The 26,820-nt window shown below is 46.5% G+C and overlaps 2 protein-coding genes across 11 annotated transcripts in view; one reads left to right on the top strand and one right to left on the bottom strand.

Annotated features, from left to right (window-relative positions):
* Positions 1 to 14,629, bottom strand: part of PHC3 (polyhomeotic homolog 3) — a 114,967-nt gene extending 100,338 nt beyond the window's left edge. For 3 of the 10 annotated variants that reach the window (XM_039487327.1, XM_039487337.1, XM_039487328.1), the window contains exon 1: positions 718 to 843. In XM_039487327.1, the coding sequence (XP_039343261.1) occupies positions 718 to 758 (41 nt within the window). In that variant the 5' untranslated portion in view covers positions 759 to 843. The other 7 variants (XM_039487332.1, XM_039487331.1, XM_039487333.1 and 4 more) reach the window with 7 other exon arrangements.
* A 260-nt stretch (positions 14,630 to 14,889) lies between these two features.
* The window catches only part of PRKCI (protein kinase C iota), a 52,482-nt gene continuing 40,551 nt past the window's right edge, over positions 14,890 to 26,820 (top strand). The window contains exon 1 of the mRNA XM_039487340.1: positions 14,890 to 15,250. Within this exon, the coding sequence (XP_039343274.1) occupies positions 15,120 to 15,250 (131 nt within the window). The 5' untranslated portion in view covers positions 14,890 to 15,119. The remainder of the gene's footprint in view (positions 15,251 to 26,820) is intronic.

Genomic DNA, 26,820 nt, shown 5'->3' with positions numbered 1-26,820 from the left:
GAACCCAAAAAATTACCAGATGACAGAGGCATCAAACACCAGGAACCAGTAGAACCACAGTGTTAAGGGGACAGTGTGATACCTGTTCAGTTATATCCGGTGGTACCTCAATTTTGCCAAGAAGATCCTATGCAGGTTAATCACAAACCCAAGTAAGCTTAACAGAGTCCATGAAACTGCCTGATGAGGCCTAGTCACCCCAGCAGTCTCCACCCTCCCCCACCCCCACGCCGTGCCCTCAGCAGATTGCCCTGTGGTAGAAACACACACACACCGTCACTGCCCTCCCCGTGCCACCACCCGCTTTCAGACACACCACAGCGCAGCCCTGAGCTACCCACCCCATGACCCCAGCGCTATACAGCCTCCCACCATGACGCTGCCACCTCTGGGCCAGGCCACCCACCACCGCCCCCTCAGGTCACCCACTCTGCCACCGCCCCCTCAGTGGGGCGGGCTGGCCAAGATGGGGCCCCTGCTGGGGGCAGCGTAGCAGGCAGGCGCCCTAGAGCCAGGAGGGGCCCGTGGCCCAGCGCCCGACGATGCCCCGCCTGGCACCCGCTGTCAGACGGGACAGGGGAACAGCTCCCTGCATGACAGTGGACCAAGGTCGCCGCGTTATCAAATCCCAGTTCCCGGCCCGGCCCCGCCCGCAGCCGCTTCCCCCTCCCCCATCCACCCCAGCAGGACCGGATTCGCCTCGACCGAATTACTCACTCCGCTTCCGCCATCTTCTCTCCTCCCTCACGGGGAGGCATTGCGCATGCGCCCCGCCGCCGGGCGCTCGGAGTCGGGGGAAAGGGGGAGTTGTGAGTCCCCGACTCCAGACGTCCCGCCCCACGGCGGCAGGTACCTCACCTAGCACCGCGGTCCTCGGATCTGTGTGAGCGCCATAGTGTGGCAGACAGCTGCTCCTCCGAGTCCTGCTCCCCTCACGCCGCCCAGCCGACAGCTTGTGTTATCAATAAGCTTCTCCTGAGGCCTGGTCTACACTGGGGGGGGTCGAACTAAGGTACGCGACTTCAGCTACGTGAATAGCGTAGCTGAACTACCTTAGTTCGACTGACTTACCCATCCTGATGCTGCGGGATCGAAGTCTGCGGCTCCCCCGTCGACAACGGCGGTGGAGTTCCGGAGTCGACGGGAGCGCGTCCGGAGTTTGAACTATCGCGTCTAGTTTAGACGCGGACGCGATAGTTCGAACTCCGAGAAGCCGAACTCTCCGCGTCGACCCGGCGGGTAAGTATGGACCTACCCTAAGGCCTGGTCTACACTAAGAAGGGGGTTCGAATTAGGGTACGCAAATTCAGCTACGTGAATAGCGTAGCTGAATTCGAAGTACCCTAGTTCGAACTACTCACCCGTCCAGACGCGGCGGGGTCGAACTCCGCGGCTCCCCCGTCAACTCTGCCAACTCCTTCTGCTGAGGTGGAGTACCGGAGTCGACCGCGGCGCTTCCGGAGTTCGAACTATTGCGTCTAGATCAGACGCGATAGTTCGAACTCCAAAAAGTCGAACTCTCCGCGTCGAACCGGCAGGTAAGTGTAGACGTACCCTAAGTCGCCACAGACTTAAAGGGGGCGTGAGAGGCGGAGGGCTAATAGCCCTGGCCCAGGATCATGGGAGTTTTAATTAAGTCCCGTGTCCCAAAATTGCCTCCAGCCAGGGCCCATGAAAGGTTATCACGGGTCATGGTAAAATGGTGGCTGTGCTTTAGCCCAACACAATTGCACTCCCTCCCAATGTTTGTTTTTGAGACTATCTAAAGAGGGCACAGGAGACAGGTTGCAGAGTAGCAGCCCTGTTGTTCTTTTTGTGGATACAGCCTAGGAGTACTTGTGGCACCTTAGGTCTGGTCTACACTACGGGGGGGGGTCGAACTAAGGTACGCGACTTCAGCTACGTGAATAGCGTAGCTGAAGTCGAACTACCTTAGTTCGACTGACTTACCTGTCCAGACGCGGCGGGGTCGAAGTCCGCGGCTCCAAGGTCGACAACGGCGGTGGAGTTCCGGAGTTGACCGGAGCGCGTGGAGAGTTCGAACTATTGCGTCTTGATTAGACGTGATAGTTCGAACTCCGAGAAATCGAACTCACCGCGTTGACCCGCGCGGTAAGTATGGACCTACCCTAAGGTGCCACAAGTACTCCTGTTCTTTTTACAGGAGACAGGCTGGTCAGAATTGGAGGGTAGCTAGAGCATGGGACTGAGGTAAAGGGAAACCTGGATTCCATTCCCAACCCTGTCCTTGGCTCACATCGTGCACGTCACTTAATGCCTGATTTTCAGAGGTACCAGCCTTCACATCTCCCCCTGAAATTAATGAGACTTGCAAGAGGTCGACAACTCTGAAACTCATAGACTTTAAGGTCAGAAGGGACCATTATGATCATCTAGTCTGACCTCCTGCACAGTGCAGGCCACAGATAATCACCCATCCACTTCAGTAACAAACCCCTAACCTATGTCTGAGTTACTGAAGTCCTCAAATGGTGGTTTGAAGACCTCAAGCTGCAGAGAATCCTCCCGCAAGTGCTGCCAGGGGCCAGAGGCTGATGCCGGGGGCAGGCGGTGCAGAGAGGACCTGGGGGCGCTGCTGCCCCCTGGGCATTGCAGGGTTCCTGGCTCAGCCCAAGGCGAGAGGAAGGCCCCCAAGGCTTTGCACTCAGGGTAGGTCTATACTCACCGTCCGGGTCGACGCGGTGAGTTCGACTTCTCGGAGTTCGAACTATCGCATCTAATCAAGACGCGATAGTTCGAACTCCCCGCGCGCTCCGGTCGACTCCGGAACTCCACCACCGCAAACGGCGGTGGCGGAGTCGACCTTGGAGCCGCGGAGTTCGACCCCGCCGCGTCTGGACGGGTAAGTCAGTCGAACTAGGGTACTTCGAGTTCAGCTACGCGTAGCTGAACTTGCATACCCTAGTTCGACCCCCACCCCTTAGTGTAGACCAGGCCTCAGTTTTCCCATCATTAAATCTGTATAATTAAATGTTCCTCTCAGAGATGTTGAGGGGTAAATTAGTTAACATTTGTAAATCACTTTAATTTGTAAGTATTTTAAGATCCTTGGATAGAAGGCACTATAGAAATGCAACTAATCTATTTTTATTGTTGAACAAATGTATATAATATATTAATTTCCCCTTTGATATCACACATTCAGTGATGATATTTTTGTGACTCATGACCACAGAAGGAGGTGCGGAGTGCAGGAGGGGGCTCAGGGCAGGGGGTTGAGGTGCAGGAGGGGTGCGGCAGGGGGTTGGGTGCAGGTAGGATGCAGGGTAGGGCGGGGGGGGCGGGGTGCAGGAAGGGTTCTGGGTGCAGGCTCTGGCCTGGCGGCGCTTAGCTGGAGTGGCACTGGAGTGCAAGTGGCATGCACCGGGGCCAGGGCAGGTGCAACCCATTAGGCAGGTGCATAGAAGTGAGGGCAGAGCTGGTGCAACCCATTAGGCGACCTAGGCGGTCGCCTAGGGCACTAGCATTTGGGGGGCGGCCTTTTGGGTCCTTCAGTGGCGACCGCAGTGGCCGGATCTTCGGCCATCCTGGTAATCATCAGCATTTAGGTGGCAGGACCTGGGGCAGGGGGTTGCAGGGAGGGCCGCCAGCAGCAAGTAAGGGAGGGCTGCCCCGCTCTACTTCTCTCCCTCCCAGGCTTGCGGCGCCAAACAGCTGATTGGCGCCACAAGCCTGGGAGGCGGGAGAAGTGGAGCGGCGATGGCATGCTCGGGGAGGAGGTGGAGCAGAGGTGAGCTGGGGCGGGGAGCTGCCGTGGGGCAGGGGGCCCTCAGGGCAGAGGGGTGGAGGTGGGGAGCTGCCACGGGGGGGCACCTTAGAGCAGAGGGCTGTCACAGAGCTGAGGGGGGAGGCGCAAGGTGGAAGTTTCACCTAGGGCATAAAACATCCTTGCACCCACCCTGAGTGAGGGTGGCAATTCTGTGACCCTCCTCCTCCAACTTTCAAGCTCCCCCGCCTCCCCGCCCCATTATCCCATTTTGGGTTGGATCTAAACATCTGAAATCGTTAAACTGACTAATTTTTAAACTCTCTGGCCATGAAATTGACCAAAATGGTCCCTGAAGTTGGTAGGGCCCTATTTATAGCTCTTCTAGCAGACTGACAAGCCTCCTAACAGAAATTGTCACAGCAGGGCCTTCCCCCGAGAAAGAATAGGCTATGCATATAGTATGTGGACCACTGCTTTGAAGCTAATCTTCTACTTCCTATGCATACCCAGGTAAACTAGTTACACTCATTCACATAAAGCAAGTAGCTGGTCTTTCATTATAACTAGGGCTGTCAAGTGATTAAAAAAATTAATTGTGATTAATCACAGTGTTAAACAATAATAGAATACCATTTATTTAAATATTTTTGGATCTTTTCTACATTTTCAAATTATATTGATTTCAATTACAACACAGAATACAAAGTGTACAGTGCTCACTTTATATTTATTTTGATTACAAATATTTTGCACTGTAAAAAACAAAAGAAATAGTATTTTTCAATTCACCTAATACAAAGTACTGTAGTGCAATCTCTTTATCATGAAAGTAGAACTTACAAATGTAGAATTATGTACAAAAAAACCCCTGTATTCAAAAATAAAACAATGTAAAACTTTAGAGCCTACAAGTCCACTCAGTCCTACTTCTTATTCAGCCAGTCGCTCAGACAAACAAGTTTAGTTACAATTTGCAGGAGATAATGTTGCCTCCTTCTTGTTTACCATGTCACCTGAAAGTGAGAACAGGTGTTCGCATGGCATTGTTGTAGCCGACATCGCAAGATATTTATGTGCTAGATTCGCTAAAGATTCATTCATATGTCCATTCATGCTTCAACCACCATTCCAATGGACATGCATCTGTAGGAACGTTACACTTCCTAAGCGCTAAGGGGGTTGGAATGCCGCCCCCGGATTTAGAGCGGCTGAAGTGATTCCCACACCCCCACACTTCCGATCAGGAGACACACAGATAAAGCGCCGACCAGGTGCATACCACTGGAATACACAGGGCATAAGGCACCAATCAGGGGAGGGGGCGAAGTAGTTGGATTATGTTAGCACATGCGCATAATAGAATGATTTATGTAACCACTTATAATAAATAGACGTGGACAGCCCCGTTGGGGGCAGCTCCACGGCACTCCACCGGAATAGACTGACTGACTTGGCTTCATTCATTGCTACATCTGGTGACCCCGACGTGATACCCCCTGCTCACCGGCTGGAAAAGCATTCGATGCATCGACCCTCGCTAAATAGCCCCGTTTCGTGAGTATGGGTGGGAAATTGTCAGCTCAGCAGAAGTTTCATGCGAAAGAGCTGCAAGATATTATACGACAAACTGGCAGGCCAGTTTCCCTGGGTCAGTTAGAAAAGCTATTAATTGAAATCAATCGCCAATGTCCTTGGTACCCGGATCACGGGTCACTGTCAGTAGATGATTGGATAAAGATAGGGGCGACACTGCACGCGGAGCCTAGAGCCGCGGTGCAGTGGCTCCTGCTTTGGCAGCGATGTACAGAGGCTCTGGATTCAATCAGGGTTGGAGCGTTATCCAGGGCTATTCTTCTGACCCCCGCGCCTTCAGCCCCCCCTCCTTACCCTCTGATCTTGCCCCCTCTGCCGCCTGAGGCGGTACCCGACTGCCATGATGCATGTCCAGGTACAGATGGCTCTTCACAGCCGAATTATCGGCTGTCCCCTTTTCAGGCAATGTTACAGAGGGAAAACGCGGAGGGAGGACTGAGCTCTGAGGAGATAAGAAAGTTATTGGCTGCGTTCCCAGTAACACATCGCCCTGGCAACGCAGAGGGGCTGGCTGAAGGGGAGATCACAGCCTCCCCTATCCTGTTCTGCGAGAGGCGAGACGAGCGGCTACTGAGTCTGGATTGGAATCCACCTTTACCCGAGGCATGTTAGAAGGGACTGCAAATGGGTATAGCATGCTCCCCCAAGATTGGAAGGATTTTTGTAGGATGCCTTTAAGCCCCGCGCAGTATGTTATTTGGGATAGTGAATTTCAACAGGGGCGGGCATTGGGGGGGGCCTATACTCCCGAGCAATTGTATGGAGCAGGACAGTTCGCCGCTATACGAGAGCAGGCAGATAATCCTGATGCCCAGTGGGAATTAATGAAGCAGCTCGCTTATCGGTATCCCCCTTGAGGGACCGGTAAGATACTGGAGCTGACGTTACAGTCATCTCCGCTTGGTAGTGGCCGTCCACCTGGGACAAGTTTGAAGTGCCAGCCATTTGGGGAGTGGGCGGATTGCAGGCTGCTCAACAAAAAGCACCCGATGGATTGCTATAACTCCGAGAGAAGGGGGAAAGGAGATTTTCCTTAAGCCCTATATTATGGATATTGCTGTATCCCTATGGGGAAGAGACTTGTTAAGCAAATGTGGATTGCATTTTACTATTTATGACTGAGGCCGGGGCTGTTAGTGCCTGGCCAAGTTTTGCCGCTTTTGCTTGGGTGTAGTTAGGCCCCCCTTTCTCTTGGCTGTTCGCCAAGTTTTGGTAGCTAGTGGTGTTTTTGAGGCCAGTGTTTTATTTTCAGCCTTTTTTAGTTAATTTATTTTGTTCATATTTTACCATTCATGATTGAGTTTACTGCCCTTTCCCTTGTATGGCTAACCAGTACCCCTGTGTGGGTGGAATAGTGGCCACTGCCCCAGGAGAAGCTTTTTGCATTATATCACTTATGTGAGGAATGATACCAGGCGAGCCATGTGGAAAAATCCACTAGCCCCTGGAATTCGCCGGTTTTTGTTATCAAGTAAAAGGTCTGGTAAATGGCGAATGCTCCATGATTTTAGAGCGATTAACGCCTGCATTCAATCCATGGGACCCCTGCAGTGTGGAACCCCAAATCCCAGTTTTATCCCATATGATTATTAGCTTATGATAATAGGTTTTAAAGATTGTTTTTTTTAATGATTTTTCCTTGTTTTAAAGATAGGGAGCTTATTTTCCCCAGGGAGGTGGTGGTGGTTTTTATTTAATTTTTTGGACCCCTGCCCCCGGGCACGATGGGGCTAATCCTCCCTCGTTTCCATGCCGGAAAATATGGCGTTTAGATAGTCCCCAGGGTAATAGATAGTGATTATGTGGGAAGTATTTATGTTTAAAATTGGGCTCTTATGCCAAAACAGCTGCACCAAGGGGACTCATGGGCCCAGATGGTGATTTTTTCCCTTTCCTTTTGGCTAATATATTTTGCTATTGCCTGGCCGAGTCCTGCTGTTTTCATTGCAGCTTTTCTTGGCTGTTCGCCAAGTCCCCCTTCTTCTTGGCTGTTCGCCAAGCCCTCCCTTTCTCTTGGCTGTCCGCCAAGTTTCAGTTCTTGTAAGGGGTGTCCTTGACTGGCCAGCGTTTTTTTTTCTTTAATTTTTTCAGTTAACCCATTCTGTTCTTTTTGGATTCCATTGATAGTCATGCATTTTTTCATTAGAATGCTGAATTTTTAGTGAAGCATTTTAAGATCCCCCTGATTCAGGCCCAATGTATTGTTTAAACCCGTAATTATTGTGCAAGTTTTTTTATTATTCCAAACTGGGTGTTAATCCCCGCGGTTTTTACTCCAACCAAATTTGGCAAATGGATGTTACGCTTTATTTTTCTTTTTTTTCTGGAAATATTTACATGTTACCATTGATACCTATTTTCATTACATTTGGGCCACCCCCCAACGGGGCGAACAGGCCAAACATGTAATTAATCATGTTTTTGCTGCGGTGGCCATTATGGGCCGCCCCCGACAGATAAAAACCGATAACGGCCCCGCCTACATTTTTCACAGATTTGCGGATTTTTGCACGCAGTGGCAAATTAACCACGTCTTAGGTATTCCGTACAATTCCACTGGTCAAGCCATTGTGGAATGGACCAATCGTACACTTAAGAGTACCTAAAAAGCAAAACAAAACAGTGGGGGATGATGGGCCAACCATGGGAGCCAAGCAAAATCAATTAGCGATAGTATTGTTTACCCTAAATATTTTAAATATCTTTCAGAATTTTACAGCCACTGAACGACATTTTAAGACGGAAACCCCGCTCCCATGCCCATCTGTCAAATATAGGCAGAGCCCAGACCCTAATTGGTATGGCCCCGTTCCATTGAGAATTTGGGGACGGGGGCATGCCGCTGTGCTTACTCCCACAGGTCCGTTGTGGGTCCCTGCCAAGAATGTGCGACCGTGGCACAATGACGTGGCATCAAAGCCTCAAGAACCCGATATCCAACTTTAATCTGCCTAACCGAGACCTTTCCAGTGTGCCGAGCCACAAAGACGGCACCAAAGGTTACCTGGGGGCAGGTGAAACGACTGGCGCAGCAGGCTCAGCAAACGCTGGAGAATAACAAGGCCAAGCCTACCCCCGAGAAATTTACTGCTGCTATCTTTGCTTGTTGATTGCTAATTTTTTTATCATATTGTTGTGTTGTTTTTGTATGTTACCGGCTAGGGTCGAACCCGAATTGTATAGCCGCATGTGTTATAATATATGGGCTCGATTTGTGATCCTTGCCAATTAATCCTCCTTTTGTTTACAGCAGGCCCCTGAGATGCATGGCCTGTTGGGCACCTGCCTGGTCCCAGTATGTAAGGCACCAGGCGATGCTGCATATGCAACGGGGATGTTTAATTTTATAAATGTTATATTAGATAATAGAGCGGTAATTGATTACCTGCTATTGCTTAGCCATGTGGGATGTGAGGAGGTATATGGCATGTGTTGTTTTAATCTGACAGACAATTCTAAACGGATTCATGCACACATGGATAACCTCCAAGAATTGGCACAATATATTTAGCAGGACAGGAACCCACCATGGTGGGATGACCTTTGGGCGTGGCTGCCATCCATGGGATGGGTCCGAACTGTTTTGCAATATGCTTTGATCGTTATCGCCTGCTTGATTGGTTTTTGTTGCTTTGCTCAGTGTATTTCTTAATAATATTAGGATGTGCTATACACCCTGTCGGCGCAAACCCCTGCCTACATTCCAAGCCATCATGTATGCCCATAGAATCATGAAACATGCGGACCAGGCACGGGTCGATAAAACAGAAAAGGAGGGGATGTAGGAACGTTACACTTCCTAAGCGCTAAGGGGGTTGGAATGCCGCCCCCGGATTTAGAGCGGCTGAAGTGATTCCCACACCCCCACACTTCCGATCAGGAGACACACAGATAAAGCGCCGACCAGGTGCATACCACTGGAATACACAGGGCATAAGGCACCAATCAGGGGAGGGGGCGAAGTAGTTGGATTATGTTAGCACATGCGCATAATAGAATGATTTATGTAACCACTTATAATAAATAGACGTGGACAGCCCCGTTGGGGGCGGCTCCACGGCACTCCACCAGAATAGACTGACTGACTTGGCTTCATTCATTGCTACATGCATCCATGCTGATGATGGGTTCTGCTCAATAATAATCCAAAGCAATCCCGACCAATGCATGTTCATTTTCATCATCTGAGTCAAATACCACCAGCAGAAGATTGATCATTTTTTTTGGTGGTTCGGTTCTGTCGGGTTCTGTAGTTTCCGCATCGGAGTGTTGCTCTTTTAAGACTTCTGAAAGCATGCTCCACACCTCGTCCCTCTTAGATTTTGGAAGGCACTTCAGATTCTTAAACCTTGAGCTAGTTAGAAATCTCACATTGGTACCTTCTTAGGATTTGTGAAATCTACAGTGAAAGTGTTCTTAAAATAAACATGTGCTGTGTCATCATCTGAGACTGCTATAACATGAAATATATGGCAGAATGCAGGTAAAACAGAGCAGGGGGCATACAATTCTCCCCCACGGAGTTTAGTCACAAATTTAATGAATACATCATTTTTTTAATGAGTGTTATCAGCATGTCCTCTGGAATCGCGGCTGAAGCATGAAGGGTCATATGATTGTTTAGCATATCTGGTACATAAATACCTTGCAATGCCAACTACAGAAGTGCCATGCAAATGCCTGTTCTCACTTTCTGGTGACATTGTAAATAAGAAGAGGGCAGCATTATATCCTGTAAATGTAAACAAACTTCTTTGTCTTAGCGATTGGCTGAACAAGAAGTAGAACTGAGTGGACTTCTAGGCACTGACGTTTTACATTGTTTTGTTTTTGAGTGCAGTTATGTAACAAAAAAAATCTACATTTGTAAGTTGCACTTTCACAATTGCACTACAGTACTTGTATGAGGTGAATTGAAAAATACTATTTCTTATATTTATCATTTTTACAGTGCAAATATTTGTAATAAAAAATAATATACATTTTGATTTCAATTACAATACAGAATACAATGTATATGAAAATGTAGAAAAACATCCAAAATATTTAGTAAATTTCAATTGGTATTCTATTGTTTAACAGTGCATTAAAACTGCGATTAATCTCAATTTAATCACAATTAATTATTTTTTTTAGTTAAACGCGAGTTAACTGTAATTAATCGACAGCCCAGTTTAACTATGTTATAATTAGAAGACAGTGTGGATAATATTATTATTTTCCTGCAGTATCCTACATATTTGGTCTTAAGGTTAACTGGACACAGTTGCATACATAATTAAGGTAATTAAGTAATGAAAGGAAATTAGCATCTACAAGCTAATCTGATTACATTGTTAAACTTCTAACAAGATATAGATAAACAGAGGCCTGGTCTACACTGGAAAGGGGATCGATCTAAGTTATGCAACTTCAGCTACGTGAAGAACGTAGCTGAAGTCGACATACTTAGATCTACTTACCGTGTTGTCTTCACTGTGGTAAGTCGACAGCTGACGCTCTCCTGCCAACTCCACATGCGCCTCTCGCCCTAGTGGAGTACCGGAGTTGACGGGAGAGCGCTCGGAGGTTGATTTATCATGTCTAGACTAGACACGTTAAATCGACCCCCACTGGATTGGTTGCTGCCCACCAATCCAGTGGGTAATGTAGACAAGCCCACAGACAAATACATTTAGTGTCTACCTTTCATTTCTTTTACTACAAATGAATGAGTTGATGATTGCTAGTCTAGTAAAGCATTTCTCAAATGTGGCCACCAGGGGCTTTTCTTGCGGCCACAGCCTCTTGGGCAGTGATTAGGGGGTGGGGGTGAGGTGCAAAGCAGTGGCCCCTCCCCCAAGGCTATCAGCAGGGGTTTGGCACTGCCCCTCCCTCTGGAGCCACAAATGCCAAAGGAACAGGCATCCAGTGTGAGTTCCCCACCTTCCCAGGGGCAGTGAGGCTCGGGCTTCAGCCCTGGGGTGGCGAGTAGCAGGCTCTGGTCATGGGGGTTTGGGCACCAGCCCTGGACCCTGGCTGCGGGTGCCAGCCCTCAGCTCACGCCCCCCCCCACACATAACCTCTGGCCCACACCTCCTCCCCTGCTCCCCATCCATTGCCTTTCGCCCCTGCTGTCTCCTTACCCACCTTCCCATCCAGGGCTTAATTTGTCCCCTTGCTTGCCAGAGCTGAGTAAGTCTACTGTGAAAATTGGTATTTGTATGTTTGTTATCACTTTTCACAGCCTCCCAGCTAGCTGGTAAATCTGCTGTGGAAGTTGATATACAGTACAAATTGATAACAAATTGATAACAAATATTACTTTTTGCAGCAGCAGACTTACTAGCTAGCAAGTCTTTTAAAAAAGCAAACAAAAAGCAAAACAAACAACAAAAGAGACAAGAATGTGCAAAACACCTTATTTGTGTTTCTATTCTGTTTAGGTCCAGTAAAGAACAGAGACAACTGTACATTATTTTTAATTATTGAGTCTGCAAAAAAAGCCTCTGCAAAAATAAATTACAATGATTTGGACATGTATATATGCATATTTATTTGTTTTTCCTAAAGTTAAGTATTTTAGGAAAAATTGTCAGAACGGCCACCAGCAAGAGTTGGTGGCTGTACTCTGAGGCCACCAAAAAATTTATTGTGAGAACCCCTGGTCTAATACATCTTGAAATTTACATACAAGTAGATTGACTTGATTACAATTGTAATGCCTTCTGTTAAATTGTTATGGATCATACCATATGGGTCATCAGGTTGGTTGGTCTGTCAGTGATACAATGATAGAGTGAGATAATTTAAGATTTTGCATTACAGAAGCATGGCAGGATGATTTTGTCTGGATGCCTGGCAAGCCAAGGGTTAAAATCTTGTTCCAGGTAGTTAGCAACTAGATTTGTAATCATTCCCCAGGAAACAACTGTTTTCTTATCAAAGCTAATTGGCTTCAGTCACTTGATTCCCCTCCCAGAAAAGGTAGTAAATTAACAATAGAGAATGAACTAGAAAATAACATACTGGGAGCTTGAAGAAGCAGTAGATAAAGCATGTGTTTGACTAAGGGCTTGTCTACACTGGCAATTAACAGCACCTGCAACTTTGTCACTCAGGGGTGTGAAAAAACACGCTGTAAAGCGCCAGTGTAAATAATCAGAGGGGTAGCCCTGTTAGTCTGGATCTGTAAAAGCAGCAAAGAGTCCTGTGGCACCTTATAGACTAACAGAAGTTTTGGAGCATGAGCTTTCGTGGGTGAATATTGGATGCATGCATCCGACGAAGTGGGTATTCACCCACGAAAGCTCATGCTCCAAAACTTCTGTTAGTCTATAAGGTGCCACAGGACTCCTTGCTGCTTTTAGTGTAAATAATGGCTCCCAGTGCTGGGATCTACGCCCCTCGTTGAGGTGGTTTTTTTCGAGTGCTGGGAGAGCTGTCTCCCAGCGCTATGCCGTGACCACACAAGGCACATTAAAGCGCTGCCGCAGCACTGCTTTAGCACTGCCAGTGTAGACTAGCCCTTAATTACAGATATTGTCACCCTATATTATTTGAGGTCTAGTAAATGCAAATTTTAGGGAAGGGCTATACTACAGAGGCTATATCAGCATAGCTAAATTGCTGTAGTTATACTGGCATTACCTTGTAGTGTAGATGCAGCCTACACCGAGGGAATGGGTTTTTCCCATTGGTGTAGGAACACCACCTCTCCAAAAGATAGTAGCTACGTTGACAGAAGAAGACATAGCTGTGTCTACACTGGCAGTTAGGTCAGCATAGCTACATCAGTCAAGGAATGGATTTTTCACACCCTTGACCAATGTAGCAATGTTGACCTAATTTTTAAATGTAGACCAGACCTTATTTGTTTGTTGAATGATGGTGAATGGAAGTTCTAAATTAGGTTAGGTCCATAGCTGAATGGGTGGATTCCCCTTTGTTTTTCCTCTGGAGGTGATTAACAAGTGCACTGACCGGCTTGTCACAAACTGTTAAATTATCCTATAATATTTCATTCCACCTACCTAAAAGCAGTGGCAGCAGGAACAAGGTCTGTAGCTGATTGTCAGGAAAGAAAAAACAGATCTAGAAACCTCTAATGGTAAGATTGCTTAAAAGAAATAATTTAGACAAAGAGCTACCATAGCTCTATGTTTCCTTGTGGTAAATTATTGATGACCTGTTTTGCTGCCTAAAGAAATAAGTTTAAAATTACACCCATATGAGTGTGTGTGTGTGTGTGGGGGGGGGGGGGGGAGTTGGGAGGAATGAGAATAGATCACAGAGGTTTCCTGAGTATTCTACAGTACTGCAGAACACTCCTCACCAAATTACTTGTCTCCCTTGAAAACTTGAGTAGATTATCCTAGCAAATTGTTGCTGACACTCTATCCTGTTGCACCTGAATGCTGTAGTGAACAGTGTGAAACCTGCATGCAGGTTTCAATCATTTGTTGAATTCAAACCCCCATTAATTAACCATAACCTCAAAACAGTGGTAAATCATATAAGTGTGCTAAAAAAAGGATTTTTGCAGTGGGTTTCAGCAAGTGCTGCTCTAGGTGTCACTTCTGCTCCCAAAACAACTGATATATTACCATTAAAATACATAGAGAGATACAGGGCAGGTGAGGTAACATTTTTATTGGACCAATTTCTGTTGGTGAGAGAGTGAGCTTTCCAGCTTACACAGAGTTTGACTCTCTCACCAACAGAAGTTGGCCCAATAAAAAAAATGTTACCTCACTCACTTCATCTCTGTAGTATTCTGGGACCAATAAGGCTACAATGACACTGCATTAAAGTAAGAATTGGATTAGGCTAAAATCCAGCAAAGCATTCAAGCATGTGCTTAACTTTAAACAACAGAGTGATCGCCTTGACTTCACGCACCACATGAGTGATGATGATGAGGAAGAGGAGGAAGTAGCAGTTGTTCTGGAACAACCTACAAGCTCCCCATCCTTAACTCCTCCAAGTGAAGAGCACTACAACCTTAAGAAACCTCTATCAGAGGCTGCTATTCCACCCCAGGCAGATCCTTCCCTATAAAATCCTAACACCCTCGACACACGTCACCTACACATACTACTCAACCATGGCAAGGATAGGGAACAGCCGCAGCGCATGCCCCCTGATTCTGAAGCTTAGTGACTACAAGCCCCAGAATTCCGTATGGCTTTTGCCTGTTCCGCTGTAATACCCCCAGAAAGCTGTGGACTATACCAACTGCAGATAGTAGCGACATCAATGCTGTTGCGCGCCTTCACGTTACAGGATGCGAGAGAAGGTGGTGAGAGCGCCTGTCTTTTTCTGCACAGTTGGTCTTCGGCTGAATCGCTTCGGTGCCTGGTTAAGGAGATTCGTGTTTGTTTCCCCCCACTTCCGTCCTAACAGCGTAGAACAGTCCCCTCAACAGGTGCGCACTGGAGGAGACGGAGGAGGCAATTGATAGGAGGATTGGGTGGGTGGTCTCTTCCTGCTCTCGCCGCAAGTAGTGGCGTGTGTCCCCCCCGTTGCTGTGGAGAGTAGGCTGATCCCGCCTCCTCCCCTCACCAGACTGGTTTCTCCTCATCTTGCTTCCCTCCGAGAAATGGTTTGTCCCTGCCTCCGGGTATGGACCCTTGGCTCGGCCCGTCACGGGCGGGGCTGACTCTGAGGCGCTCGTAGCGGCCGGCCAGAGGCGGGACGGAAGAGCTTCCTGAAGCCTGTGCGCTGCGCTGCGCTGTTTGTGCCACTACGGGGGCCGCTCTCGGAGTCGTTCGTTTCCTCCCTTACTGCTCCTCTGGCGCCTCGGGGGGCCGGGGAGATGCCGACTCAGCGGGACAGTAGCGGCGGCAGCACCAGCACCACCACCATCATGTCCCACCCGACGCTGGGCGGGAGTAGCCTCGGCGGGGATAGCGCCCACCAGGTCCGGGTGAAAGCCTACTACAAAGGGTGAGTGACACGGCCTGGGCGGGGCGCCTGGCGGAACGGAGCTCGGGGGCTGGGGGGAGCCCGGCTGGGGGGCTCGGTGGCTGGGAGGGAGCCCGGGGTGGGAGTGGAGTCTGGGGGGCAGGGGCTTGATTGCGGGAGGGCGGTGCCGGGGCGGTTGGGGGGAAGCGTACTGGAGTGGATGGGGGGAGGTCCGGGGGGAGAAGCAGCCTGAGAGGGGACTTGGGGGCGGGGAGCTGAGGGGTAGCAGCAGTAGGTGACATTTGTAGGGCCGTGGGGTGGTGGCTACCGGCACTGAATGGGCAGGTAATGGAACAAGGCCTCAGGGGAGAGGGTGTTTGGAGGGGGTGAGCCTACAGAAGGGGGTATCAGCAGTGTCTGAAGAAGCTTGGAGTGAGGGGAAATTTGGGGTGTCAGCAGTTGCCTGCAGTGATTATGGTGGGATTCCAGAGTTGCATTAGAATGGAAAATCAGAGGATACAGGAAGGAGTATCTACTGAAACTGAAGGGGATCTAAGGGAGATGGGACTATGTGGGGGGCACCCGTGTTAGGAGAAAACTGTGTTCAGGAGTTAGAAGAGAACTGTGTTCACGCTGACTAGATAATGTGGACTTTTGGGCTGGCTGGCTTTTTGAGTCAGTGATTTGAAAATATTCATGTTTTTACATAAGAACATAAGAAAGGCAGTACCGGGTCAGACCAAAGGTCCATCTAGCCCAGTATCTGTCTACCGACAGTGGCCAATGCCAGGTGCCCCAGAAGGAGTGAACCTAACAGGCAATGATCAAGTGATCTCTCTCCTGCCATCCATCTCCATCCTCTGACGAACAGAGGCTAGGGACACCATTCTTACCCATCCTGGCTAATAGCCATTTATGGACTTAGCCACCATGAATTTATCCAGTCCCCTTTTAAACATTGTTATAGTCCTAGCCTTCACAACCTCCTCAGGCAAGGAGTTCCACAAGTTGACTGTGTGCTGCGTGAAGAACTTCCTTTTATTTGTTTTAAACCTGCTGCCTATTAATTTCATTTGGTGACCCCTAGTTCTTGTATTATGGGAATAAGTAAATAACTTTTCCTTATCCACTTTCTGCACATCACTCATGATTTTATATACCTCTATCATGTCCCCCCTTAGTCTTCTCTTTTCCAAGCTGAAGAGTCCTAGCCTCTTAAATCTTTCCTCATATGGGAACCTCTCTAAACCCCTAATCATTTTAGTTGCCCTTTTCTGAACCTTTTCTAGTGCTAGAATATCTTTTTTGAGGTGAGGAGACCACATCTGTACACAGTATTCGAGATGTGGGCGTACCATGGATTTATATAAGGGCAATAATATATTCTCAGTCTTATTTCTTATTTTCTATCCCCTTTTTAATGATTCCTAACATCCTGTTTGCTTTTTTGACCTCCTCCGCACACTGCGTGGACATCTTCAGAGAACTATCCACGATGACTCCAAGATCTTTTTCCTGACTCGTTGTAGCTAAATTAGCCCCCATCATGTTGTATGTATAGTTGGGGTTATTTTTTCCAACGTGCATTACTTTACATTTATCCACATTAAATTTCATTTGCCATTTTGTTGCCCAATCACTTAGTTTTGTGAGATCTTTTTGAAGTTCTTCACAATCTGCTTTGGTCTTAACTATCTTGAGTAGTTTAGTTTAGTTTCACCCCCTAACAGTTGGTGAAATGATGTGAATGCCTCATTTTTTGGAATGTTGCTCTTGGCTGGGAGGGAGGGGAGTGTGAATTCTGCCCATGCTGTTTCTTGTAACAATGCTCGGGGTGGTTTTCAGTGCTAAACTTACGTATCTTAGCTTATGCAATACATCTATAGACAGTGTTAAACTGTGCTGCAGCACTGGCAGTTAAGTATTTCTTTTAATCATCCATACATCGCCAAAACTTGCCAACTGCAGTATTTTTCAGAAATGGTTCTTAAGCACTCTTTTGAACATAGTTGTAACCAACAGGGATTGTGCTCCAGGGAACATCTTGGGGGTGGTGGTGTCAGGTTTCACGAAGCTGCTTGTGGGAAGAGGCAGTCAGGGGAGAAGTGAAGAGATGAACCCATGCTGGCTCCAATTCCTCAGCTGCGCTCATTGCAGTTGCATTACTCACAAATATGAATTTACCTGTGATAACCTTTCCATTTTGCCTCTTCCCTCCCAAATACCCTAATCCATTTTACAACAGCTGACAACTGTTCAGAATGAGCACATTCTGCTTGATTTACTTACAGTATTTTTAGAAAGATTTGAATAATTTACTTTATGAACTAAGGTGGCAGTATAGGTCCCAACAGAGATTGTGACCCTATTGTGCTAAACAGTGAACAGACATGTGCCCCACAGAAATCACAATCCAAATAGACAAAACATAGGTGAAAGTTCATTTCAGATAAAGGTACACATAGAGAGACCATCACATTTCTTGACAGACAGCTGGATGAAGGTATAGCAGCAGTTTTGTTAAGTTTGTAGTGATTTCCATTCAAGAATAGTGAATATTTAAGGCATGTCTGCAGTTGCATAATTTTAAAGGAAAGTTAAAAAGTCATGTGTAGACTGAGAACTATAAACCTTTTCTGCATTTGTTAGTTATCACTCAATTTCATTCCTGACCTAATATGTAAAGGAGTCTGTTTCTGGGCTTCTCTTGACCAAGGTCTGTATGTATTATACCAATTGGTGTGATTATTTGAATTGGCATCACTAACAATGAAATTCTTCTTTTTTTACAGTCGTGTTTATTGACTTCTTACCTGAGTGGTGTTAATGCAGTCAGTAGTTCATTACTAAACCTGGAACTAAAATGACTCACACAGGAAGTTGGTTATAAACAAGCTATATGACCAGAATGCTTTAGTCATAATTTGTATTAATGTCTTAAATTCTGACAGGGTTCTTTCATCATGGGATCCCCTATTTTGATTTCCCCTTCCCCACAGCCAAAATACTTTTGGCTAACCTGGCAGACTTTTCACCTTGCACCATTAAGAAACTGTTGTTAGCATGCAAGATATTACCTACTCCTACTCCAGGCCTCTGCAGGCTTCGGACCTGAGGACCTGAAACTCTGAACCCCTGTGTGGCAGCATAGCTTTCTTCAGCAGTGACAGTAACTCAAGATAAAACAGATCTTTTACTCAAACACTTACTCGCTAGAGTGGTCATTGCAGTTAGAACATAAAATAAATTCCTAAGAGTGGGAGGTGGCAAGAGATACAACTGTTGCTCATAGGACTATGTGGCTATGTTAGGCACCTTAGCCATATTCTTATTTATTTACAAGTAAAAATTTTTACATAGCACTTGCACAGTGACATTCATAAGGAATTCAGCAACAACAAATTAGAAGAGCCAGCACCCATCGGTATAACCATGTGAGCTCTCATGTACATTTTCACCACTTTGTGTTTGGAAGTTTCTTGTGATGGGCCCATATTTTAGTAATTGACCTAATCTATGATAGCAGTTATCAGTGCTGTACAATAATACAACTATATGATCTCAATACTGTAGAAGTAGATGAATAAATTATTAGTGGCATGGTTTAGAACAGCTAGAAAGAGGTAATGCAGTAATTATGCTATTGTATGCAATGATAAAGGCAAGTCCTGAGAAGGAACCATTATCCATCCAGTTTAAGATGAGACGGCAGGAACTGCTGAGTAGTGCTTACCTTTAATGATTGGCGTAGATGGAGTGTCAGAAAATTCTTTGCTTATTTTTCAACAGCATAAGCTCTAATTTAGACTAGGCTTAGAGCACAGTTAGATGACAGGGTAAAGATACTTCGGGCCCTCTCAACTGTATAGCTTATACCAATGATGAAAAGTTAGATTCCCAGGAAAATTGGTAGTCAGTTTATAATAGATCATGAAGATCTCCTAAGTGAATGCATAGTAAAATAAAACTGAATTCTTGTTCTAGTATGAAGATTAATTCATCATTAAATACTGGGAATATTGGAAGGCCACAGAGCATAAGTAGTCTTGTCCCAAGAACAAGCAAGAAAATATTTGTATCATGAGCTTTGTGGTATGTGTTAACTTGCCTTTTCTTTTTTACATTAATATAGCAGCATTGAATAGGAAAAGGAAATAACTGTTTAATATATAACCAGGGAGCCAAAACATAATTCAGCAGACACTTGAAATTGATTTATGTATCTTCATTTTAGAATTATTTTCTGGACTTTTAGTGGTATTGGGCAAATTATAGCACAAGTTAGTATGAAGTTAGTAGCCCAGAAAGTTTTTCTCCATTATCTTGACCAAACTTCTTATGGTCTTCTGTGGAGGAATATCTTAAGAGGAGTAAACCTTTTACTCTTTCTTTTCATAAATATCTGTCTGTGCTGTAAATACTCCACTGTAAAAATTAATCTAGGTAGGAGGATGACTGGGTTTTCAGGCATGGTTAGCAATTAAATCTCACTGTGCAGGAGTGGGTAATCTCCAGACCTGAAAGTGTCCATTATGAGAAGGGTTACTTTAAATCATGCTCTAAAGAGTTCTGATTTAGTACTTGATGAGAATATTGAAATAGCACACTCACTCTGGGAGTCAAATATTGTGTGACTTTCTGAGTGATGTAATTAGACCTCATCAAAAGCATAAATGTTTGACGTGGGAGCATGATAAATGTGTGGAGGAGTTTTTTCCAAAGCATCTAGATGTAAGATTCTGAAGAATTTAGTCTCTCTTCCCACTGTGCATAGTAGTTAATCTTAGGCTTCTATGGGAGACCAGTGGTATAATAAACAGTGGGATAAATGTATCCTTTATATACATCCTTTGATTTAAAAAAATAAAAAAAATCAATGTTATCAGTTAAAAAAATTAACTGATAACATTGATTTTTTTAACTAAGTGTGTGTGTGTGTGTGTGTGTGTGTGTGTGTGTGTGTGTGTGTGTGTGTGTGTGTGTGTGTGTGTGTGTGTGTGTGTGTGTGTGTGTGTGTGTGTGTAATCAAAAGATGTATATAAAGTGACCTTTTAAGGATAATGAAGAAAAGCCACTTGATCTCGATTGAAAAGTGGGAGGGCAGCAACAAGGTGTACAGCATGCCTTTTTAGATACTATAACAAATTAGTCTGTTTTGAGTCTTTACTGCACTGAACTGCAGGAAAGACAATAGTGATAAACACAATTTTGCTGTAGCTCATGATTTACTAACTCTATTGGAGAGGCTACTCATGTGAAATGTTGCTTTAATTTTTTTCTTCCGGGGTGGAGCAGGCCTTTTATTTACTGCAGGAGGATCCTATTATCTTAAATGTTTACAAAGAGCTTTTGAATATTTGTTTTAAATGCAAGGTATTCAGGCCAGGGTCTCTCTCTGTACAGGTCCCTGTAAAATGAGTCCTTGATTTGGGCTTATGGATACTACTGAAATTAAAATAATAAACTCTGAAAAACAGAGTTTTTATAGTGGAGGTGTTTACACCACCATTAAGGGTTAGTAAATAATAGAAATATAGGCCTCGAAAGGGACCTTGAGAAGTCAAGTCCAGCCTCCTAAGCCGTGGCAGGACCAAGTAAACCTAGACCAGTGGTCACCAACCAGTCGATTGTGATCTCCGGTGGTGTAGCAGGGGTGCCGCTAAGGCAGGCTTGCTCCCTGCCTGCCCCAGCCCCATGCTGCTCCCGGAAGTGGCCAGTGTAGCCCTGGGTTCGGGAGGCAGGGATCTCCCTCTGCACGCTGTTCCTGTCTGCAAGCACCCCCCTCCCCCCCGCAGCGTCCATTGGCCACAACTCCCCGTTCCTAGCCAATGGGAGCTGCGTGGGCAATGCTTACAGACAGGGGCAGCATGTGGAGCTACGTACCCCCTGCCCCCTCCCCAGAGGTGGCAGGGGTGTATTGGCCCCTTCCGGGAGCGGCGTGGGGCTGGGGTAGGCAGGGAGCCTGCCTTAGCAGCCACGCTGGGCTGCCAGCTTGGAACTGCCAGACGTAAGTGCTGCCTGGCAGGAGGCCGCACCTCAGGCCTGAGCCCGCTCCTGTACCCCAAGCACCCTCCTGCATGCCAAGCCCTACCCTTGAACCCCCTTCCAGAGGCAGCGCCCTGTACCCCCTCCTGCACCCCAACACTCTGCCCCAACCCAGAACCCCCTCCCAGAGCTTGCACCCCTCACCCCCTCCTGTACCCCAACTCCCTGCCCCAGGTTCAGCCCAGAACCCCCTTCCACACTGCGAACCCTTCCCGAACATCCTACCCCAGCTCAGTGAAAGTGAGTGAGGGTGGAGGACAGCAAGCGATGGAGAGAGTAGGGGATGGAGTGAGTGGGGTAGGGTTTTGGGGAAGGGGCAGGGTAGATCCTGTGTTGCCCTTAAATTCAAAAAGTGATCTTGGATGTAAAAAGGTTGGAGACCACTGACCTAGACCATCCCTGACAGGTGTTTGTCCAACTGTTTTTAAAAGCTTCCAATGATGGGAACTCCACAATCTACCTTGGAAGCCTATTCCAGAGCTTAACTTTATAGTTAGAAAGTTTTTCCTAATAGCCAACCTAAATCTCCTTTGCTGAAGATTAAGTCCATTATTTTCTTGTCCTATCTTGAGTGGACATGAGGAACAACTGATCACGGTCCTCTTTATAATAATCCTAAACATATTGGAAGTGTGTTATCAGCTCCTTTCTCAGTCGTCTTTTCTCAAGACTAAACATGCCCAGTTTTTTAACCTTTCCTCATAGGTCAGGTCTTCTAAACTTTTTATCATTAATTTGTATACATTTTTCCTAAGTTGTGGTACCCAAAATTGGATACAGTATTCCATCTGAGGCCTCACCAGCGCTGAGTAGGGGGGGGCAGTTATCTCCCATATCTTACATACAGCGCTCCTATTAATGCACTCAGATTAGCCTTTTCAACTGGATTACACTGATGACTCATATTCAGTTCATGGTCCACTATAACTCCTAGATCCTTTTCAGCAGTGCTACTGCCTACACAGTTATTCCCCACTTTGTAGTTGTGCATTTGATTTTTACTTCCTAACTACTTTGCACTTGTCTTTATTCAATTTCATTTTGTTCAATTCAGAGCAATTCTCCAATTTGTCACGGTCATTTTGATTTTTAAACTTGTACTCCAAAGTGCTTGCAATCCCTCCCAGCTCATTCTCATCAGTAGATATTATAAGCATATTCTCTATTCCATTATGCAAGACTTTAATGAAAGTATTGAATCAAATATCTAATACCGGGATCGGCAACCTTTGGCACATGGCCCGCCAGGGTAAGCACAGCCCATGCCGCTGCCCGCCTCCCCCATTGGCCTGGAGCAGCAAACGCGGCCAGTGGGAGCTGAGATCGGCCAAACCTGCAGACACGGCAGGTAAACAAACGGGCTCGGCCTGCCAGGGTGCTTTACTCTGGCAGGCCGCGTGCCAAAGGTTGCCTATCCCTGATCTAATACATAATAGTTTTGTTTACTTGGAGCATCTGCAGGCATGGAGCTCCTGAGTTCCCTGTGGCCGCGGTTCGCCGTTCCCAGCCAATGGGAGCTGCGGGAAGTGGCTGGAAACAGCAGACTGTGGCCACAGGGAGCTCAGGGGCTCCATGCCTGCAGACGCTCCAAGTAAACAAAAAGCCCAGATCTGCCAACGGCTTACCCTGACGGGCCAGGACCCACAGTTTTCCAGCCCCTGAAATATAGGGCTGGCTTATGAAAGGGTCGTACAGTTTTTGCTGTTTTTACCTATCCATTTTGGGGGGTGGGGTTGGCTTATAAACGAACGGCCTAATGAGCAAGTATATATGGTACTCTTTGAGTATGGTTGTGCAACCATTTGTGCACTCATTTTATAGCAGTGGTTCTCAAACTTTTGTACTGGTGACCCATTTCACATAGCAAGCCTCAGAATGCGACCCCCATCCCTTATAAATTAAAAACACTTTTAAAAATATATTTAACACCATTATAAATGCTGGAGGCAAAGCAGGGTTTGGGGTGGAGGCTGACAGCTCACGACCTCCCATGTAATAACCTCACCACCCCCTGAGGAGTCCCGGCCCCCAGATTGAGAACGCCTGCCTTATAGTAATTTCATCTAGATCACATTTCTCTTGTTTGCTTATAAGAATGTCATGCAGAACTGTATCAAAAGACTTAAATCAAGGTATGTCATGTCTACTGTTTCCTCCTAGCCACTAGGTCAGGAATCCTATCAAAGAACAAAATTAAATTGGTTTGGCATGCTTTGTTCTTGACAAATCAATGCTGACTACTCCTTATAACCTGGTTATCCTTCAGGTGCTTACCGACTGATTGTTTAATAATTTGCTCAGTATCTTTCTAGGTATTGAAGTTAGGCTAACTGGTCTATAATTCCCTGGGTCCTCCTTGTCCCCCTTTTTAAAGATAGATACTATGTTTACCTATCTCCAGTCTCCTGAGACCTCTCCCATTCTCCAGGAGTTCTCAAAGATAATTGTTAATGGCTCAGAGATTGCTTCAGCTAGTTCCTTAAGTTCACTCGAGACAAATTTTTTGGTGGCCTCAGAGTGTGGCCACCAACTTTTGCTGGTGGCCGCTCTCACTTTTCCCTAACATAATTAACTTTAGGAAAAAAATAAATATGCACATATACACGTCCAAATCACTAACTTATTTATTGCTAGCTAATAAGCCTGTTGTGAAAAGTGGTATTAACAAACATGCAAGTATCACTTTTCACAGCAGACTTACTCAGCAAGCCTGGGGACAAATTAAGCTCTGGGTTGGGGGGAGGATGGCTGAGGGAGGCAGCAGGGGGCTGCAGCCTGAAGCCCCGTGGCCAGAGATCGGAGCCCAAAGCTGCGCAGCCAGGTGCCCAGGTCTGGAGCCCGAAGCCCTGCGGCCAGAGCCTGTCCCCCTGCAACCTCAGGACTGAAGTTCAAACTGCTCCTGGGAAGTTGGGGAACTCACCAGGCTGCCTGCTTCTCCAATGTTGTGTCCCAGGTGTCTTGGGAGAGGGACCCCTGCTGGCGGCCCCAGCAACCAGCACCAAGGTGGTGCATCTAGGACAGAGGTTCTCAAACTGGTGGTCGGGACCCCTCGGGGTGGTGAGGTTATTACATGGGGGGGGGGTTGTGAGTTGTCAGCCTCCACCCCAAACCCTGCTTTGCCTCCAGCATTTATAATAGTGTTAAATTTAAAAACACTTTTTTTTTTTAATATATTTATAAGAGGAGGTCACACTCTGAGGCTTGCTATGTGAGAGGGGTCACCAGTACAAAAGTTTGAAAACCACTGATCTAGGCGCACTAGGGAGGGGAAGGGACCCCTGCTTTGCTCCCCGCAACAGTTCAGGAGGCTGTGGCAGCAAGAAAAGCCACTGGTGGCTGCATGTAGCCACAGTGGCAGCATTTGAGAAACACTTCCTTAGGATGAATTTCATCAGGCTCTGCATATCTAAATATTCTTTAACCTGTTCTTTCCCTATCTTCACTTGCATTCCTTCCCCCTTGTTGGCATATGTGAGAGGTGCTGCCTGTACTGGGGGGCATAAGTTAAAGGGGAGGACATGTGACCACCCCATGTGCCTCCTCCCTGCCCTGCCCCCAGCCCGGGGCACTGTGCTCTTTCTGCCCCCTCCCCGTCACACATTACCTGCTGGGGAGTAAGGAGGGCCTCTGTCCTCCCGCTGCACTGGCTTCCCCCTCCCCACCGCCTGTATTCAGTTGCAGGATGGAGCTGTTCCTGGTCACTGCTCTGCACAGTATAGCCAGCTGCCTGGGAGAAGACACCCCTCCCCAGGAAGGCTAACAGCAGCCTGCTGCCTGTGTGCCAGGAAGGAGAGGGGGAGGGCTCTGGCTGGCTTGGCCATTGCCCTCAGAACTTGAGCCTAGGTGGGGGTGCGGGTGCGGCAGCCTGCCACAGCTGCAGCCAGGTGCTGTCCCAGGTGGCTGGAAGAGGCTGTGGCCTGGCCCCACCCCTTCCAGGATGGCTGCTGGGGGGGGGGGGGAGTGGGCATTTGATCCTGCATTCCCTCCCGCCCCATGCATCACCTCCCTTTGTGATGTGAGTATTAGTTGTGTTGAGTATCTGGTCATCATTAACCTTTTAGTGAAGACTGAAGCAAAATAGGCATTAAGCACCTCAGCTTTCTTGATATCATCAGTAATTAGCTTTCCTTCCCCAATAAGTCAAGGACCTTTCCTTTGTCTTTCTCTTGCTCCTAATGTATTTAAAGAACCTCTGCTTTTTGTGTCACTCTTTTTGTGGCTTTGCCTTTCTGATTTTATCCCTACATACTTGTGCTGTTCTTTTGTACACCTCATCAATTTTACCATGTCTCCACTTTTTGTAGGATTCTTTTTTGATTTTTCAGGTCTTTAAAGCAGGCTGTGTTAGTAGTTCTTTAATCAGGTCTTTATTTGCAGGTTTCATGTTCAATAGCACCACCATTCTGTAGGAAAATGTTCCCAATTCTAAAGCACCTAGCCTATAAATCCTGCCTTTAAACTATTTTGAAAAAATAGACTATCAACATTTACCTTGTTGAACAAGATAGCTGAAGGAGTTAATCATCAAAATAGTGACACAGAGTCCTGTGGCACCTTATAGACTAACAGAAGTATTGGAGCATAAGCTTTCGTGGGTTAATATGCACTGCATCTGACAAAGTGGGTATTCACCCACGAAAGCTTATGCTCCAATACTTCCGTTAGTCTATAAAGTGCCACAGGACTCTTTATCGCTTTTTACAGGTCCAATCATCAAAATGTTCAGTATATCTTAAATTTGTGGACATCTTGTCAGAATACTTTTCTCTGTTTAATATAAACTGCAGTTACGCTAGTCTGAGTTTTTTGGATTCTTAACCTCTAATTTTGAGCTGCCTCATGCACTCTTTCAAATGGAGTGTCTCATCTTTTCTTCTAAATAATCCCTTTCCATTTCCTGCTTTTCCTGTTGCTATTGATGGCTCTAATATCTCAGGTTCAGCGTCTCATCTAAACTTCTTTGCTTTTCACTCTCAAACATCCAGTTGCTCAGCGACTCTTGTCACTGCTTTAATATTAGCAAAGAAAGGGTAGGTTTTGATATCTCCACAACTTAAATCCTTAGTCAACTTTTTCTGTGGTCTTTCCACTTCTTGCCTCTTCTCTAGTCTATCAAAAATGCTGCAGTTGAACTCCTCTGCTACTCTGAATGTTGGAGTTCGCTTTAGCTTCTTGTCTGTTTTGGGGTTGAAGTGAGTCAGATGTTGGTATGCAGAGCTATCACTTCTTAGTGCCCCCTTCATTTCTACAGAATTTAATCTTTCATTTTAAAAATGAAACAATAGGTTTCATAGTCTTTATATTTGCAACAAACTTTTCAACTGTAAATCAATTAAATGCCATCAAACTTTGTTAACACAGAACTAACAAAGTGCTCAGTGGTGCCCCTTGCCCTTCCAGAATGCGTAGAGCTGCTCAAATGTAAACCAGGAAAGGTAGAGTTGAAGCATACGCAACCCCTGCAATGCAACTTTAACTCTGCCCTTTGGAACTGACAATAGCTTTGGAAGTGGTTCAGTGAGGTTGATGCTATAGGTAGTAGACATGAAGCACTGTGACAAGGTATC

This window comes from Mauremys reevesii, linkage group 9 (assembly GCF_016161935.1).
Source record: "Mauremys reevesii isolate NIE-2019 linkage group 9, ASM1616193v1, whole genome shotgun sequence".
Taxonomy (NCBI): domain Eukaryota; kingdom Metazoa; phylum Chordata; order Testudines; family Geoemydidae; genus Mauremys; species Mauremys reevesii.
This window is presented reverse-complemented; position numbering and strand designations above follow the sequence as displayed.